Source organism: Polistes canadensis, unplaced genomic scaffold (assembly GCF_001313835.1).
Source record: "Polistes canadensis isolate GaletaPanama2010 unplaced genomic scaffold, ASM131383v1 scaffold_102, whole genome shotgun sequence".
Taxonomy (NCBI): domain Eukaryota; kingdom Metazoa; phylum Arthropoda; class Insecta; order Hymenoptera; family Vespidae; genus Polistes; species Polistes canadensis.
This window is the reverse complement of record NW_014569649.1, coordinates 173009-186887: the sequence shown is the minus strand read 5'-3', so window position 1 is coordinate 186887 and position 13879 is coordinate 173009. Positions and strand designations below refer to the sequence as shown.

The window sequence follows — 13879 nt, the reverse complement described above, 5'->3', positions numbered from 1 at the left end:
ATCGCGAGAATCTTCATTCCGAGTGAAACTTTAAAAATGCTGTGTGTTTTCAGTATATCGTCGATTATATACCGTTTCAAGCAATTGTAAAAACAACGTGCACTGTTCTACTTTGTCTGACGCATAAATCTTCACATGTTGTTTTAAAATTAAAAATACAACTTCCTTTTATCATTTGATATTCATTTATTTCCAAGAGAAAATAACTATCGGATCTAGTGCCCTCTCTCTTTCTCTCTCAAAAATTAAAAAACAATATTAAATATTAAATTGTCAAAATAAATAAATTCCTTGGAAATATTTATATTACTGAAATAAACGAATATTTACATGTTTTAGAAAAAATTCCAATCAACATCTTGTATTAATTATTTATATTCCATATAAAGTTTTGTTTTATTTATGTTAATACAAATTAAAAAAGTATTTGAATTAATATCTTTCGAAGTTATATTGCAATTATATATTAGAAAATAAGATATTATTTTGTTGATACATACATATGTATTATTTCTCAATAAATAGTGAATTAAAGTAAATTTTTGGTTTTTAGCAACAAAGGCACCCGCCTCTAATACTTGGTTGGATGTTCCTGGTGCTACCGTTCCTACCTGCATCTAATCTTTTCTTAACTGTCGGATTCGTCGTTGCGGAGCGCGTACTGTACATGCCAAGGTAATACTGAAGCTTTAATACCAATTCAAACCATATCTCTTGTATATAAAGATGTTTGCCATTCGTTTACACAAAACCGTTATTATACTTGTTGTTATGCTTATATACATTACTAAGCAATAGTCATATAATATCAATAGTATTATATTAGTAATTAATATAACATGTTCAATCTATATAAAAATATATATGCAACGTATTATGAAATTATATATCTTATTCGATATTTGTTTAATATTTTTTCTAGCGTTGGATGGACCTTACTAGTTGTCTATGGTATTCAAGTGACTTGGACAGCTGTACCACGACGAAGAAGTTTTATTACAATTGGTGTGGTCTTGCTTCTCATTTTGGGATGCTACAGAACCTTTCTTCGAAATAACGATTGGACGTCTCGAGAAACTTTACTTAGGTATGCTTTATGGTAATATATGAAGTTTGATCGAAAACTAATATGTACTAGATATTTATTATCTTTTAAATAATCTATGTGATAAAATGTTTAATTTTGTTTAGAAGAAAATTAAAAAAAAAAAATAGAACATTTCAAAATAAAATGCAAATTTTGATCTATAATTTTGTTGCATCGTTATCATAGTCCAAAAACACTTAAAGTTAAGGGTAATGATATTCATAATCTAAAACAATAATTCTGGCTAAAAGCCAATGTACACACGTATACTACGTGTAGATTAAATGTGAGATGACTTGGTGGCATCGTTTAAGAGCGATTGGGTCATGCAAGGCGAACGCAAAACATAACTAACATAGATACGGAATGACGAAGGTGGCTAGATTCTGTCGAGGTCGAGAGGTTATGTCTCGTCTGACCTCGGATCGTCTTGTTACAGAGCTGGTTTGCGGTCTCTGCCTCACAATGCCAAGATGCATTACAATTTCGCCAACTTCTTAAGAGATACGTCACAACCGAACCGTGCAATTCTCCATTACCAGTTGGCTCTTTGGTAAGTAAGAAAATGTCATTTTACTTTTATGATAAAACTTTGGAAGAAAAGGAGTAAACGTTTTAAATGTGATTTCAATTATTCTTTTACAATAGGATTTATTTTATTTTGATTTGTTTTTTACAAATGCAATAACGCATTAACGCATGTCTACCGATTGATAACTAAAGAGTATATAGGTAAAATAATTTCTACAATGATTCCTTTTGTCTTTTCTTTTTATTATTTTACTCATAATAAGACTTATTATCAGCCTAAACATCGATACAATAATAACAAATTCGCTTTGAATGTTAAAAGTAATAAGATATAAAAATGATTATAATAATAAAGCATTTACATGGCGTCATACGTATGCATTTCGTGCGTACTTATGTACATATAAATCTTAATTGTTCGACAGTAAGAAAATACCTTCTGTGTATTTTTATATTTGCATTTCATATCTTTAGTAACTAAACTAACAACTATAGATGATTCAGCTGCAAAGTACTGTTATTTATTCGAGAACGTTCTACGTGTCGTATCATATTAGGCAAAACGTCGATAATTTGCATCATATCGTATATCAGGTTTCTTAAAAGAATTTACTTGCTTTTATTGATTTTATTAGAAATAACGAGAAATATATTGCGTGTCGTCGTGATGTGAAACCAAGTACCATAAATTATTATACATATGAAAATGATCGCCCGTAATGTGTCATTTATATTTTAATTAATGCACGTAAAGTGAATTGCAAATTTTACGCCAATAATTAACATTTGTATTCACTTATTGTATCTTTATCAATACACGAATGTAAAATATAAAAAGCAAATCGCTAGCACTCATTTTATATTTTTTTTTTAACCATCGACATAAATATATATGATCCAGAAAAAGATAAGCTCGTGCGAATATTCCTTAAGAGATAGAAACGATAAGCATCATTTCTCCTGAGATATACAACGTTATTTCCGATAGAAGTAGTACGGTCACGCGATAAAACGAGCATATGATATGCCGATGTAAGTCGTAGATTAAATTTCCAATTTTTACTATTAGAATGTAATCGACAATATTTTTCATAATAAACTACTTACACAATACTCTATTTATTATTTTTTAATATACTTTTATATAAAAGATAATCAAAAGCAAAGTTTCGTGAAATCGTTTTTAATACGTATCATTGAAATTTAAATTTTTATATATGATTCATTATAACAATAAAAATAATATAGTAATAAATTTCAACATGTCATAAATAACATGCACGCGTTATCAAAATCGTTAACGAAACAAAGCCAGTATTCCGAGTAAAAAGTAATACGCTTTCTCTCGAATAAGTTCGAGATGTGGAAAAGTAGAAAAGAAATAAAAAAAAAAAAAAAACAGAGATACGAAACTCTGATGCAAAAGATAATTTGCATTATTATACGTCTATTCATTGTCTCTTCGGCTTTTGGCTTTTCTCCAAGTAACGTGTTGTTGAAAAGGTTAACGCTCGAAAACTATTTCTCTCTTTTAAATTCGATTCGTTCGAATTCGCGAACAGATATCCTACATTAATTCGGCTGTAAATTTACCGCTTACAGGCGTATTAAAAGCACCATCCAATTAAATAATTCATGCATGGCAACGCAACGAGGGTTGTCCCTCGTTCGAATCGTTCACCCTTTTTCAACTCTATGCACCCTTTTAATTCGTCTTGCACGCGTCTACTACCCATACAAACCCATACTATGGATTTTGATATTACATGGTAGTTGAAGCGATGCGAAAATCTTTACAAAAAATACTCAATGCATTATCGGTCCGTAAAATCGAGTGTTTTATCGTCGTCTGATTTGTATAGAAAGCATGCGGCGGCATTACGCATTATTGCGAAGAAATAATTTTACAGGGAAAGGGTTGTATTGACACTACGATAATAATGACAGAGAGAAAGAGAGAGAGAGAGAGAGAGAGAGAGAGAGACGAAGTGCTGATATCAAATGAGATTTTCTTTTCTCACTTTACCCCTTGTTTGCCAGCAGAGACTAAAAAAGATACCATTGTTAATTGTACTCTCATAGTAAAAAAAAATATAAAATCAACGATTTGATATTAATTTACGAATGTGCAGAATAATTTAAATACCTTATAAATATTTTTCCAACTCTCTTATATTAATATCATATAAAACAAGAGAGAAAATCAGAATAAATCGTTCAATTGAAATGAAAGAACTTCACTGAATATCGTGTGAATGACTTTATTTGAAATACACTTTGTAAAAGAATAGAATTTCAACAAAAATCAAGAAAATAATAATTATTAATTCTACAATGTCATTTTGTTTTACAATAAAAATAGATTTAAAAAAAAACTCGAATCTTATTCACTGAGTTTTCTAACTAATGGACTAACACGTTTAATAGTACAATTACAATTATAAAGATAATATTAACTTATATATATGAATTAAATTAATTGAATAAAAGCGGAAATATACAAAAAAAATCGTTTTTGTATTTTCATAATATATAAGAATATACAAACCAACCCATATTTTGTTTTACCTATCTATTTTCTCGACGTTAAGAGGTCGGAACCAGTTGGATGATCCTTGAGCGACTATTAATAAGAGGTTTCAGAGGGTCGAAAGCTATAACGACTCCCAGATATCGTGTTCTCATCATCACCAGTTAATTATTTTGGATGAGCTTTCGCAGCCCGTCGTTTGTGTTCACTGGCTATAGCCTACGGTGGACCATATCAGTGTACGTGTACGTGTATACGTAGAGATGGGCATGCAACGAAAAAGGATAGATGTATATATACACGACAAGGAAAGAAGGAGAGTAAAGGAGGAGGGGTGCAGCTACGAAGGGAACTTGACGCTTTTGTACCGTTGGTAGCTTAAAGTGGTGGGAGGGTGTACGATCTACCATAGCTTCGACCTTCCCGCACTCGCAACCACTCTTACCACTACTCACCACTTTAGCAGGTCCCTAGTGCATAGTCAGACCAGGGTGGTAGCAAACAAACAAAAGTGCATTAATTAGCCGCAGCTCGGTTGCGTGCGAGGAAGTGTGGGAAGTACTCGTTCTCTGTTTCGGTTTTCAAATCCACCCATCTCTCTTTCTCTTTCTTTCTTTTTTATCCTTTTACGCTTTCCCAATCTCTCTATTTCACACTCCTCTCTAACTATCCCTTCTCTATTTTTCTATCACTTCGAAGTCAACGCGTATCTACGTAACTGCTATACAAATCTAACTATTCTTTTTTGTTGCTCCTTTAATAGATTTTTCAATTATTGTATTAAAATTAAATGATTTATACGAAGAGAACGTGTTTTCGATTAAAATAACTTATTAAATAGAGTAATCGTACAAAATTTGTTAACATAAATCTTGGACGTTTAATACAAAAATGAATGATTATAATTAAATTTTACTCTTAAAAGAAATCCACACACACACACACACACACACACACATATATACAAGACAAGACGGTGAGTGATCGAAAAATGAAGAAAATTCTTAAATCCAATTAATCGACCAAAGTGGGATGCTATCGGCTGCACAAAGCTAGCTGTCGCAAATGACACAAGAGATGGCGTGAGTCCCTCTGAGGCCTTCCGCCAATCAGCTTTGTCATAATACCACAATATTTGTCCACGAAAATGCAATCAGTCGAGCAAACACATCGGGAAAGTGGACAAGCGGTGGAAAAAAGGTAGATTAATAGATAGAGATAGATCGAGAATGAAAATGAAAAAGAGAAAGAGAAAGACAGAGAGAGAGAGAGAGAGAACAGTGATGGGGGAGGGAGAGAGCGAAAGGTTTGCCAGTTGTAGAATCGATAGAGATAGAAAGAAGAGAGGAGAGAAACGAAAGAGGATGGTAAACGAGGAGAGTAGCAGCAGCTGCAACTGCAGTCGATGCAGCCGACGATGGGCGTCGGCAGGCAGATGAAAATTGCATTTCGTCGTCACACAAGCAACCGAGCAAGCAAGCAAGCACGCTCACATACACATAGACACAATTTCTCTCGTTCTTTTTACCTCTTTCTCTCTCTCTTTCTCTTTCGCTTTTGCTTTTGCTTCTACCTATACTCGAACCCAATTCACTTCCTCTCACTCGTAGGTTTCATTTCCTAGGCCGAACTTGCTAGCTACTGCAACCACTTTTGTTCTTTTTCGTAGTCTTTTCCTTCGTCCCTAGCTAACCACATCACCATCAACGTGGGCTCGTCAATACAAACTTGTCTCGTCGACAAGTATCGACTATAAAATATCGGATTGCTCAACTAATTGAGCAATTTTTGTTCTAATTCTATGCACTTTTCATTACTTTTATTTTCTTTTTAACGTATTACAATTTTCTAACATATTAATTTCGTTGGAATTAACATTCATGTGTTTGACAAGTTGTCGCGTTTGTTTTTCAAAAGGGTAGATACGATTAGTTTTAATCATTTTAGAGAGAAGAAAAATGTACATATCGAAAAACTTTTTTTTTCAATATTCAATTTCTCTTTAAGAAAATTACTTATAAAAAGAAACCATCGAAATTGATTATATATTTAGTGCAAGTGACTGTAAAAAATGATGATAATATTAATTGAACGTTTTAAATATAAAAATTTGTAGCATTGGTAAAAGTGTGCTAGTACATGATATTTTCTCTCTCTTTCTCTTTTTCTCTTTAAGGTAATTTGTTCTTGAAAAGTTTCCGTTGTACTATCGTAAAGTACTTATTGCTTGAATGCACGGGAGAAATAGCTGAAGATGTCCTAAGTATAGTAAAGAGATGGATGAAAAAAGTAGGGAGAGAGAAGTTGCCGTGTAATGGGCAAAAAGAGCGAATGAGAAAGGAGAAATGAGATGAAAGAAACGTAGTTTCTAGAAGTAGAAATCAGAAAAAGGCGCGACTTTTCTGTTTACTTTTCATTCACCGGGAAAAGCGGTGCGTTTCTTCAAAGCACATTCTGCCTGTCAGTATTTTATTCCATTTTTCCGCTCTTCCTTTCTTTTATTTCACTTTTTCTTTCTTCCTCTATCTTTCCCTACGTTTCTTTATCTACTATTTATATATATATATACAGGTATATATTGCGCATTGAATTACGTCACAGCTAGTTCTACCTATTTCTTCCATTGCACTCTTGTTTTTCATTTCCTTCTGACATCAGAACGTTAAACCTTGTCTAAGATTTTTATTTCCATTGGATTTTTTGCATCGCATTTTTTGCATCACGTTATTACGCTTTAAACTTGTCCAGCTTTGAAACATTTATTCTTTTCTTATTATATCTGCAGTATTAGATATTTAAATAACAAACTTTTTCCCTTTTATATGGTACATTACTGTCAATACGTATATAAAGAATATAGATTAGCCATTAAAGTTTTATATATTAAATAATATATAAGTATGTTTACGATAATGTATCATGTCAACGCGGTTTTATATATCACTGTCCTTTTATTATTATTCCGTGTTTTATGCAAAATCGCAACCTGTATAAAATCACTATCTATCAATCCTAATGAAAGATCTTATATTTTTCTAACGTGAGTATATTATCTCATCTTTTATTTGATTCATAAAAACAGATTTGCAAAACAAGGAATGTTATCAACGCCCCAAAAATATTTAAACTATGCATTCAAAATGGCCTTATTGTTAATATTATTCATCGCACTTTCCCAGGATATCCTTTGATCACGTAATTGCGTTGGTTGCACATAAATTTTGCGGATGAATCATTCGAAAGCATTCTTGCACGATGGAAACACCGTAGCACCATTATTTCATTATTTATCGACAATCCTATAAACGCTATGACTCTCAGTCATTCTCGTAATTCGATAACATAATCACATATGTTGGAATATACGATGTAATGCAATGTGCTTCGAAATGCCAAACAACACAGATGAATAATATAGTCTACACGTTGATCTAAATTGAATTGCTTAACTATTATTGTTGTCAGTCACATATGTGTTAAATAATATTCTAATAACCGTATTATGCTTATATGGGGATTTGAATATTTCATATTTCATCGTACAAATATAGGTATTATAAAGAACAATATTTAACAAATACCGATATTAGGAATATTAGACAATGTTTTAACTTGAATATTACTTTACATTCTAATCCCATGATATACAAAATATTAATATTTACTAAAAACTGTGTAAGTACGATAGTTATAAACAATCATTAAAAATTAATTCGATTTTTAAAATATGAAATATATATTTATATTTTATACTTTGTTTCAACATGCTAATGTATTTTAAACAGAAAAATATTGATTAGGTATCGTTTTAATAATAAGGGACGACAAAAAAGTATTCACAAAATAACAGGTATTTTGAAATTGCGAAAAATGACGAGATACGGATGAAGGGAAGAGCCAAAAGAAGGATCTATCTGGGGAACACAGGCTTCCACGCTTTATCTCCTTCTTATAAATGAAACACGTTATTTATTATCCAATAAAAAGACACTCCTGGCACGCGGCACCCCAACGAGTACTTTACAGGGTAGCATCGGGTGACGTATAAATATCGAGGTTTCTATGTGGTTCTCTCTCTTGAGACTAGCCTGAACCGGCTTGGTTTCGGTTCATCTTTCACTCTTGGTTTCAACAAACCTGCAGAACCAGTTTTTTCTGAAGTATGTATCTTAAAATGGATGAAAAATGAATTTTTTTTTTTCCTTTTGTCGATTTATCGAACAAAGTGAAAATGAAATTACTATAAAGTATACGAAGATTAAATCCACTTTTCAAAGTAACAAGATCAAACTTTGTAAGATCTCTAATATTATTTTTCAACGGATAGTAGCAGCCGTACTTATATCTTTATATATATATAAGGAAAAGGTAGCAGTTAACTACAGGCGTTATTATTACTTCTTTTGCGAGTGGTAGAAGTGGGAAAGAAATCTGCCGGACTTCGCGGTCAAATTGTTGAAAATTCCATATCTGGAACATTCGATATGTAGCTTTAATTAAAAGTTGGTTCACCTTTGCGCGTTCAAAATAGTCTATTGATATTTTGCCGAGGGGCGAGTTTAAAAATGTTTTAACTTTTCGGTAATGACCCGAAGAAAATAACACCACAACGATTACAAATTATAAGCTAATAAGAATTTAGAAAAGCGACAAATGACAATAGTTAAACAATAGCTCAGTTTATAATCAGCTAAATAAAAACATATGAAAAATGCTAGCTTTTCAAAGTGTGATTTTTTTTCAGAAACACCGAGCAAATAATTCACGTATTCTCTACCCTAGGCTAACTCTCTTCACTTCTCTTCCCTTTCTTTCTCTCCCTTCCTTTTTCACAAGTAGTACAACTTTATGGTACAAGCTAGGAGTACATTTCGAAAGACCTCAACCTCCTCGACTTTCGACCAAGCGTTTCCATCGTGAAACGTTCACTCTTACTCCTAACCATCTTTTCTTCCCTTATTCACTTCTTTTGACTTTCTCTTTCTCATACACATGACTCCACCACCCCCTTCCCTCCCTCTTCGTTTCCCTCCCTTCATCGTTCCTTACACCCACACATACAAACATATTTGCACGCTCGCTCACCTATTCTCTTCTTCTTACTATCCGAAAACTTTTAACTGAGTTTCGAGACCTGCAGCCGATAGATTTTTCTCCTAACTCGATCTAGAGTTTGGTCTCTCGCAAGCGTGAGACGCATCGCGTAGTTCTATTCGACCCTTCTCTCCTTTCTTTTTTTCTACTTTCATTTCTTTTTCTTTTTTTTTTTGAGCGTTCTTCTTCTCAAGGGAGATGTCTGTCAAGGCTTTCGGCTTGCTATCACTTTCGAGGGACTTTTGATAACGTTTGTTATATCAGAGAAAGAGAGAGAATGTAGATATAGGATACGTACGTGAACGTAATTTTGAAATCCGTGAACTTTTTGAAAAGGGACGACGAAGAAGATATTTAACAAACAATCCCTTCAAGGAGTACAAATGTTGACCTGTTTTTTTTTTTATATCGTTTTTCATTTCCATCTTTCATTCGATACGAAAGATCTTCTTCTTCAACTTATATAAAACTTACTTACCAATAGAATTTATTTTCTAAATTAGATTACTTTATAAATTGTCACGTTCTAATGAGCTTATTTTTTGTCATCTATTATTATATCTAATAACAATGACAAAAAAAGAAAGACTTTTTCGAGCTTATATTTTAAATAATTGTCCTGATCTATACACACATTTATCATATTTTTCTATCTTGTTTAATTTTTTTGTTTGATACTTCCACTATTCGCACGTGTTTAAACGTTTTAAACGAATGTGACTTATCCTCGTCAAAAGAATTGCATTCTTTGCAGAGAACCCTTCTTTCAAGAAACGCTAGCTCGAGAGAAAACGAACGAATGAGAAATCGTTCGAGGAGTTTCAGGACAAAAGGAGTTGAATGCTGTCACGACGCAAAGAGTATTTGCTTTTTAAGACACCGTAAGGGTTCTCGAGGAATTCGATAAGCTTCCCCCCTCACCATACTCGATCCCAAGCATCTCTCACGCATTGCGATTTTTCTGTTACGACTTTGGAATTTTGCAGCTCTACGGAATGTAATCTGTAGTTACAGGAGCTTTAGAAAAATACTTTGATCTTGGTTATAACAACGAACGAAGCTTCCCTCTTTTACAATATTAAAGTATTAAATATCAGCTCACAAAATTAGTAAATATTTCCTATAATATATTATTATTAATTATCTCTATTATATTTATAGATATATTTTAAATCGTAAAATATTCTTATTTTCAAATAAAAAAAAATATCAAAGCTATTATTTTAATATATAATACCGAAATACATCGATTCTCATTTTTGATAACAAAGCAATCATTCATATCATCGATCATGATTCTAACGGGTTTTGATTTGCATCGAAAAAATATGCCGATACATTGAAATCGTAGTATACATCATAACGAAGAATTACATATTCATACGTATCGTACATAGTACCCGTGTAAACTCGCGCTTGCAATCAAGCGAACTCTGCGAGTGCGAATCGTTGTAACGTAAATACAAAGCATTCGTTATACATAATTAATGAATGCGCATCATCACCACTATCGTTTCGCGAAAACGATATCTGACGATTTTCATCGATGAATAAGAGAGAAAGACAGACAGACAGACAGACAGACAGATAGACAAACAGATATACAAAGAGAGAGTCAGAGAGATGGATAAAAGATTAACATTGATCAACGTTTAACAAAGGGCATTCGCGGCAATTTGTCATTCTACAAAATTTTCACATATTTTATCATCTATCAACGAGGCAGATATTCAACGTTCGCATAGCCAATAACTTCTCGCGCTTGCAATAATGTCAATTTGTCCCTCGTGGCAATACGTCATGAACGAAATAGGATCGGCTCTTTCACGTTTTGGTGATATGAACGGCGTAGCCGCGCACACGATGTTATCCACAAAAATATATTTTAACAAAAATGAAATGAAAAGAGCTGATAGATAAAGTCGACGCCTCTTTTTTACCATCGTTGATTCTTCGCTCTTTAATGGAAAATTCATTATCGCAGTTAAGCCGATAACAACATATGGTTTTGTAAAAACGTAATTTATCCGGAATGTTTTGAAGTGTTCTCAGTTTATTATTCTCATTAGATTACTCTATTCTAACATTACGTTCAATAAAAAAACACCAATAATCGTTCATTATTTTGATATCGGCAATAATATAATGAATGATCATTTCATACTTTTATCTTTTATTTATCTTCTTGTGTTAGAATATTTTTGTACGAGTAGATTTGGTGTATCATCTTTAGTTTAACACGATGTTAGATTATTATAAAGCTTTTACTGTCTTTATAAATTATTATTTGTATTTATAAGATAAATGTGTGATATATTTCTCTATTTTCTATTTTATTTTTTTATTTTTGCATTTTACCAATTCTCAAATTACCCGCATAGTTATCCCAAACTTATTTTTATTCGTATATTTGTATTAAATAAAAAGAACAATGATAATCTGTAAGCTTATTTTTGTATATCCAATTATTCAATGTATATTGTTTTATTATCGATCCCGCTCATCTCGCCATTCACAATCCTCGTTCAATTGAAACACCATAGTGAACATCAGACAGCTTGTCACAAATAGACGGACGTTGTTCTATCGAGGATAGTTTTGCTATCTGCTATCGCTTCCTAGTATTAACAAAGGACGATTGGATTTCGATCGTCATGATAAGAAAATCCTGTATTCACGGATTACACGAATTGGCAAGCGTGTCTATCACCAAATTCTACTGTTTTAGAAACGTGAACGAATCTACTATCCTTTTTATAAATATATCGAATGATCGTTGAAAGCTCTATCGGGCACACGTTTAACGAGATCAACAAAAACGATTACGGCGCTCATTGCCAAAAATACAATTTCAGTTGAGCTACGAAAATAATCGTATATGTAATAATAAATTTGACAATGATTATATTTAAGCATACGATTTATTCGTAAAAACATATTTATCGAAAGATGAACGAATTATACTCCTTTGTCGAATCATAAAATTCAAGAGGTTTAATTTATAAAATCAAAGGGATCTGAGGTTCCTAGTTAAAACCAACTTCTTGCATTAATCATTGATATAGTAAAATATATTTTATTACTATTGTCCAATAATTGTCTCATAAAAGTAGTTCAATTGTTTGTTTAGCACCGCGGTTTACTGGTCTACTGTAATACGATTAGTAATCGGATTACAAGCTAGCTCGTTCGTGTTACTACAGTCATTACGAGCTGACGCTATTGCAATGGCGGCCATTTTAGTCTCGTTGTCGCACATTTTGGCATTCGAGAGAGTGGCTAATATTTGCATGTAATTAAGTTTACAATCGAAACTTTCCTAACAAGGGCAGTTTCAAAGTTCCAAGAGAACGAAGCGAACGAGAGGTTCATAGCTTTTAGTATCCAATTCTTCCTTCATACTTATTTTCTCGTTATCAAATTTCTCATTTTCATTCGAAATTTTATCTCTTGTTTTGTTTTCCCCCTTTAATTGAAATTATTATTCAAAAAAAAGATGTATATTAATATAATAAATGATTTGATCAAAAAATAAAAGATTTGAATTTCTTATGTTTGCAGGTTATGGCCAACTTATGCGAGCGCTCACAATAATCTTGGAACGTTGACGGTAGGCGATCAAGCAGAGCAACACTTTTTGGCTGCAATTCACGCCCAGCCTGGTCACGTCAATGCACACTACAATTTAGGACAATTGTACAGGTCAGTGATGGGTAAATAAAATGTTTCCCTCTTTCTATCTCTCTCTCTCTCTCTCTCTTGGACATTTTTTTATAGCTCTTATGTTTTCCGACATTTCAATTTCAAATATTTTCCGTAAAAGGGAAATAAATCATATAAAATCGTATAAAATATAATTTTATTCTTGATTGCGTTGATAATCTCAAATATAATACGTTAATCAACAAGATACAAAATGTTTCTAGGAGGCAAACCGTAACGAACTGTTCATTAAGGAATATATAGTACGTATTTTTAACGGTAAATTTGCACAAGGCGATAACTCCAAAGCTACGGCCAAAATTAAAGTTTAATTAACGCTCTCTGCTAGATAAATTAAAGTTTAATTAATGGTGCTAAGAGAAAACCCCCGCGAGTGTAAATCAGTGGCCCCCATGCATTGCATAATTATATTCTAGTATCGTATGCCGTGGAAAAATATTTTATACGGGATGATATCGCTCTTCGCCTATATCGCGTTATTCTTTTCTTTCTTATTTTTTCCATTATTTTATTATTTTTTTTTTTAATTTTTTCTATCTCTTTCATTAGGTTTTTTTACAAAAAAGATTTTCATGAAGGAACTCGTAACGCGAGATTTCCTTACCGTACCGTTGTGTATTTTTTCGTAACTCAATTTAACTCGCGCATGTCATGAAAATTGAAAATAAAACCACCAATTTTTCACAAAAATGTTCATTGTCATGAAATTCGTTCAACATATCGTTTTTATGCATCAATATATACACGCAAACGTGAAAAAGTATTAATATGCAGATTCTTTCACCGATATATGATGATCTCGTTTTTTATATTAACTCATTTATAATCTACGTAAGCGTTTGTTCCAAAACAAAGTTTATCAATTTTTATACTCTTCGACGATTCATCGATTTTACCCTTTCTCTACATTGACA

At 32.4% G+C, this 13879-nt stretch overlaps 1 protein-coding gene across 1 annotated transcript in view; it reads left to right on the top strand.

Moving 5' to 3' along the window:
• The window catches only part of LOC106787489 (transmembrane and TPR repeat-containing protein 1-like), a 152205-nt gene that overhangs the window by 127975 nt on the left and 10351 nt on the right, over positions 1-13879 (top strand). The window contains exons 8-11 of the mRNA XM_014749870.1: positions 554-675; positions 923-1087; positions 1527-1640; positions 12804-12944. Coding sequence (XP_014605356.1) covers positions 554-675; positions 923-1087; positions 1527-1640; positions 12804-12944 — 542 coding nt within the window. The remainder of the gene's footprint in view (positions 1-553; positions 676-922; positions 1088-1526; positions 1641-12803; positions 12945-13879) is intronic.